The following is a 6,417-nucleotide window of genomic DNA, read 5'->3' as shown; positions in this document are numbered from 1 at the left end:
CTATCTAAGGATGGTACTATAGAACGCCACCTCAAGGTAGGCCTAGTGGCGCCATCTCTTGGTCAGGCCGGAAACTTATCAATCCACCCTCGTATATCTGATTAAAATTTTAATATCGATACTTTTATACCGGATTTCAAAACAACAACAAATATAAATCCAACATATCGACATCAAAATCTAAAAAATTAGTCACTACTTACCGGAAGGTGCCGTGACAGATGGCAGTGTTGTTCGGCGTATGAAGTTCCCGTTGTTCGTCGGGTCTGGTGGCCCTTGAGAAAAGGACTGAATGAAAGTAGTTGTCTGCGGCGGAGGTTCCCGTAGCAATTTGATTTTCTGTATCATCTCTCGGATTTCGTAGCGCAGAATACCGAGAAAACATAGTTTAGTGAAAGCTATAACACAGAACCCTAAGACAAAGAGCAAATCCGCTGTCTTTCTGAGCCAATCCATTAAGTATTCCTCGCAACCTTTGGCATAAGTTGGCTCACAGACCTCGCTCACATTTGAACTTGGGCCACAACAAGTTTGGGGCCAATGAGATCCAAAATCTTGAGGATCCGTGACACCACAGCAAGAGAAATCTCTTTGAAGGCGATCCCATTGCTCGCTAAATCGCGACTCCTTGTTGTAATCCCCCTGAGGCAAAAACGTTATGTTATACACTCATAGGAAGCAAATTAGGTTTTCCTAAAAAAAATCACCATATTTTTGTGTGGACTACGCGCGACCCTAAACTTGTTCTAGGGTGAGTGATCCAGTGGCTGAACAGTCACCAGTGAATGAACACTAATGCGAAAAATATATAAATATAACCTTTGAAAGTTAATGTCTTTATGAATTTCTATATATTTGAAATCTTGAAGCAATTTTGAAGAGTTTAATATACAATTCATTGCAGTAAATTCTTGTAAATAATTTAAAAAGTTTCTTGAATGTGAAACATTATCTTTTATGGTGAGTGATGGTGAGAAAGTCATCGACCACTATAACGTACGTGTCTAAGCAACTCCTTATTTACACTGCTTCTACAAAAAAATTCTTTACCTTTTCTGCATCAAAGTTGTGCTGTTATAGTTGTAAGATATTATTATTCAAATTCCCAGAGGGTTTTTTCACAAAAAGTACGTTTTTTTATTAATAAATGAGTGTTCACCTACTGGACCTTTAAATTACCCGTGTTCCAGTGAACGAACGCTGTGTTCATTTATTGGAGCAAAACTGTCACCCTGCAGGTCCAGTGAATGAACAGCAGGTTACGGAGACCTGGCTGTTGTTTCTTTACATATAAATAAGTTTTTTTCAGTTAATGGGACTATAAATATCGAAGCTATAAATATAAACTATAAATAGTTATAGTTTAAATGTATATTTTTTTGGTTAGAACATCAAAAAAGTACGCACGAACTAAATTAAAGGTAAGGCAGCTTTGAGGTTAGAAATTTAATGCTTTTTTTGCATTTAGAAAACGTTTTTTAACAATAAAAAACGTTAATTCGTGCTAGGTCCTACTGCGTACTAGACAATATATATTTATAAATGTTTACAGAATTTCCATTTTTACAACACTGTGATTTATAATTGTATTTGCTAATTTAACCTAAAGGAACATAGTAAGGTGCTGTATTACAAATGTTATGTGCACTAAAAATCGCAATTTTCTATTGTAGTCACTAGATAAGAGTTATCTATTTTTAAACGAAAAGTTGTATTTTTTGTAAGGTTAAACGAACTGATAGAAATGTTTTAAAAATAAATATTGCAATAAAAAATTAGGAAAAGTTAACCTAGTTCTGTGTTCAACTTTTGTATTCCCTCCTTTCTTTATATCTAAATGTCTTGTGGTTTTTATTGAAATAATATATTTAATCAATTTCTCAACGCTTTCTAATATTTCACATTATTTAATTGCTCATTTTGTAATGTACCCACGTAATTTTATACCTAAATCCTAATTCTAATTTGTAGTGATTATATTGTTCATTCACTGGTGCTCTTCTGTTCATTCATTGGCTCACAGTGTTCATTCACTGGTGTTTTCGTTAATTTTGCACTATTTAATTATTTTTTTATAAAGTTTTTTGGTTAAAACAAAATTTGTTTATCGGATTATGAAATTTGAACTCTTAAGAATCTATTTTCAAAAGTTTTGTAAGAGTAATCAATTATTATAACGTGAAATGGACTAGTTGTAATCAGTGATTTCCTTAAGTGTTCATTCACTGGGTCACTCACCCTATTTGGTGAAAAAACAAATGCGTATTTCTGTTTTACTTAGAAAGAAAGTTTGAAAGCGGTCCTGGGACCTTAATCAACCCCAAAATAATTATAACTATTAATTAACGTTAATTTTCGTAAAAAGAATAAGTGTTTGACAGTACATAGAACTGATGGCACCAGATGCTGAGAAAAAACTTGGCCTGATAAGACCAAACAAGCTACCCCTAATAGTGAACAAATACCCATTATAAGGGGTTAAATTTCAAAATATCTTACTTTCCATTTAAGAGATATTTAAGTGCTAAAATATTTAAAAAATTGCGTGTAAAATTTTCAAAATGTACAATTTTATATTTCAACACCTATATAAAGTGTAGGTTTTCACACTTAGACGTAGTATTTCTGTTCTAATCGGGTCAAGATTTTCTTTAACGGCGTCTGGTACCATCATCCATATTTCCTGTAAAACACTTATTATTTTTACGGAAATGAAGGTTAAATAATTTTTATTTTTATTTTGAGGCTGTTTCAGTTTCTAGAACGGCGGTTTAAAATTTTGTTTCAAATGAAAAAAGTACGCATTTATTTTTTTTACTAAATAGAACAAGATTAGTGAATCCTTCAAAAAGAATTATTTTTTAGGACACCCTATTGTACATAGAATGAAGTTTAAACTACTATCGGCGAGAAAATTCGAGTCCTCTGGCTTTGACGTTTAATAAGGATGTGAAGAAAAAAAGGTAGGTTAATGAAAGGTATCATTTTAAAGGTAATATTCCAAAAAATTATTTGTAGCTTACAGATCTGAAAATCTGATGGAAAGTAAGGAAATTTGATAGCTTTTAAAAACAGTGAAATTTGAAGCATAGTTTTTTGTTGAAAAAATAATAGGAAAAATCTAAAAAAATTCATGATGGGACATTAAACATTTCCGAACAGATTGCCGTGGAAATATTTGTGAATAAATATGCGACCGCACTATCTTCAGCTCTAATGAAGATAAAGAAGTGATTTAAATTGGAGGTAGTTAGTTGAACTATCTGTAATAATTTACAATTTGAAGGAAGTATGTGATTCTTGTTGTCTTCGTACAAATTGCGATAGTTGAAGTCAGTTTTTTATATAGAAAAGCAAGTGCTAAAGCCCAGCGTGGTGCCGTTTTTTCAGGGGATCGTCCTCGGTTTTCCTTAGCCCGACCTACCCAATTTATGCCTCCAAGCTTCACTTTGGCCTTCAAATCCTTACCCTGTGGTGAGGAAGACCGAGGACGATACCCTGAAAAAAGGGCATCACGCTGGGCTCTCGCACTTACTTTCCTATATAAAAAACTGACTTCAGATATCCCAACTTGTACGAAGACAAGAAGAAGCACATACTTCCTTCAAATTGTAAATTATTACAGATAGTTCAACTAACTGCCTCCAATTTAAATCACTTCATTATCTTCATCAGAACTGAAGATAGTGCGGTCGCATATTTATTCACAAAAAACGAACAAATATTTATATTTTGCAAATTTTTCGACGGCAATCTGTTCAGAAATGTGTAACTACCATGAATTTTTTCAGATTTTTCCTATTATTTTTTCTACAAAAAACCATGCTTCAAAGTTCACTGTTTTTAAAAGCTATCAAATATCCTCACTTTTCATTGTATTTTCAGATCTGTAAGCTACAAATAATTGTTTGGAATATGACTTTTCGGCTCATTAACGTACAACATTTGCACCTTTCAAATGATACCTCTTTCATTAACCTACCATTTTTTCTTCACATACTTATTCAACTTCAAAGCCAGAGGACTTGAATTTTCTCGCCGATAGTAAGGTTGAAACGGCCAATGTTTACTTAAACTACTTGCGTCTGACATTTCAATTCCAGTAGTTCTAACCGCGAATAATGCCAATATGAACCGCTGTTTACTTGAAACGTCTTTTTGGGCAAATTAATGGTATATTAAAAAAGTGGTAGGTTTGTTTCCGCTTGACTTTGACAAAAACAGTGATCAAAATATTAATAATAATTTGCATTTTAGTACATTTTGTTAATGATTAATTAAATTATGGTTATGTATACAAAGCTGGCACCGGTAAACAGAATTGTCGGTACCGGTAAAAAGAAACTACTGGTACTGACAATTTTTTTTACCGGTTTTTTTAAAAAGCATATGTTAAGGATAGAGTCTAGACTGCGGGAAGAAGATATTAGCTTCTAATTTCATGCCCGTGTGGTGTATACTATTCTTGTTTATATCTGGTCGAAAGTACATTTGATAATTATTAAAAACTGAGCAACCACGTTTTCTAGCAGATACATCGTAGCGCAGTCATGTTTTTACTTTCCTCCTCGAGAAAAGCAAACACAAGAAAACTCGATTAAAGCAAAGGGTGATTATAAAAATGGATGTGGTACAATAAGTTTGCAGGTCAAATAACTTGCACGACAGACAACCGATACACGAGTATAGGAATGCAAATGGCGTTTGTACGAGTTGCTACTGCTACCCAGGAAACAAAAATCCATTCACTTATGTTGAATGGGTTTCAAAGGCTTTTGAATTGCGTATCTGTCACTGAAATTCCAAATTGCCGCCCACTTGTTTTTTAAAGACTTTTAATCGTTATCATTTTGTTGACTAACTTATATGCCGTAAAAGACTAATAACTGAAATAGCAAATGGAATCTAGTAGACCTGCCCTACCGAAAGAAATCTCTGAGTTTTCTCTAGCGAAATAGCCTGGCCCATTTGAGTCTATGAACAGAGTCGGTTTGAAACAATATAGTCTCGGAGATAGTCTGAGAGTTTTGAGTCCTTTTCAAGATCCTTTTAGTGGTCCTTTTAAGAGTGGTGCGACGGTAATATAATGTTTCTTTTGTATTTGTCACGTACCGGGCGGGCAGAGTTATTTACAGTAGTTGGCCGTGGCTAATCCGCTCTCTCTTTTAAAATTTTTCTTCAAATTATTAACACTTTTTTTTTATTGATGAATTTTCTCATTATACTTATTTATAATTATAACTTATATACTAATATAAAATTTTCTAGCTGAATTAAAAAATGTTGTCTTTTGGCGTATCTCATTCCATTTACGAGAAACGTTGTATTAATTCCAATTTTAAGTATTTAAAAAAAAGTTAAATATCGCATGATTTCTTTTAATCTTTTGATCATTTGTAAATTTAACAAATCGTGTGGAATGTGGCAGCTTAACCCCAAAAAAGTCGGTCTCATTCAAAAAGAAGGTAACCGATTTAATATAACCTTGCTTGAAAGGGTCATTGCAGTATATGGCATATTCGAAGCTGCTTGAGAAAATGACCGATGCACATAGTCGCAAACCGATTCTGTTTTAACTTTCTGAATCTGCAAATGACAGATACGCAATTCACAGAGTCGTCTTTTCAATGGATTCTTTTTTCCTGCGCAGCAGTAAAGCTATTAAGGAGGGCGCGCGTGTATCTTTACCAAAGCGTAAATCTTAGGATTCCTGTACCGAAAACAATGCGGGAGGCATGTACTTTCGACCAAGGTATAAAGAAAAATTAATTTTTTTCAAATGTGTTTAATGCTACTGTTCGATCCTCAATATCAGCCATCTTGCTAGTTTGTCTCCCAGACTAAAAATCTTTGGAAAATTTCATTTCTGTGAACATTCCCAGGGGTGCCTTCCTGTCCCCACGAGACGTTTGATAGGGGTAGTGATTTGGCCATAATTTCTGTGAACAGTCAGAGGGGTGCCTTCCCGCCCCCCTCGAGACGTCCAAAAGGCATAGGGGTTTCACCAAAATGATTTCTGTGGGAAGCCAAAGGGGTGCCTCTCCCCATGAGACGTTGAAAAGGGGTAGGGATTTGGCCATCATTTTTGTGAACAGTCAGGCGGTTGCCCCCCCCCCCCCATGAAGTTAAAAAGGGGTCGGGGTTCCAACAAAATTATTTCTGTGAACAGTCTCAGGGGTGCCCCCCCACGAGACGTTAAGAAGGAGTTAAGGTTCGACTAAAATTATTTCTGTGAACAGTCAGAGGGGTTCTCCCCCACGAGACTTTGGGAAGGGGTCGGGGTTCGACCAAAATTACGTCTGTGAACAGTCAGAGGGGCGCCTCCTGTCCCCGCGAGAAGTTGGAAAGGGGTCGGGGTTCGACCAACATTATTTCTGAAACCTGTCAGAGGGATGCCTTCCTGCCCCCACGAGATAT

At 35.3% G+C, this 6,417-nt stretch overlaps 2 protein-coding genes across 5 annotated transcripts in view; one reads left to right on the top strand and one right to left on the bottom strand.

Annotated features, from left to right (window-relative positions):
- LOC117183132 (pseudouridine-metabolizing bifunctional protein C1861.05) overlaps window positions 1–6,417 on the top strand; it is a 442,705-nt gene that overhangs the window by 84,487 nt on the left and 351,801 nt on the right. The window lies entirely within an intron of this gene.
- Window positions 1–6,417, bottom strand: part of LOC117183134 — a 67,968-nt gene that overhangs the window by 14,680 nt on the left and 46,871 nt on the right. Inside the window, exon 3 of the mRNA XM_033376333.1 lies at window positions 204–642. Coding sequence (XP_033232224.1) covers window positions 204–642 — 439 coding nt within the window. The remainder of the gene's footprint in view (window positions 1–203; window positions 643–6,417) is intronic.

This window comes from Belonocnema kinseyi, chromosome 2 (assembly GCF_010883055.1).
Source record: "Belonocnema kinseyi isolate 2016_QV_RU_SX_M_011 chromosome 2, B_treatae_v1, whole genome shotgun sequence".
Classification (NCBI taxonomy): Eukaryota; Metazoa; Arthropoda; class Insecta; order Hymenoptera; family Cynipidae; genus Belonocnema; species Belonocnema kinseyi.
The sequence above is the reverse complement of the archived record's forward strand: the minus strand, read 5'-3'. Positions and strand labels throughout refer to the sequence as shown.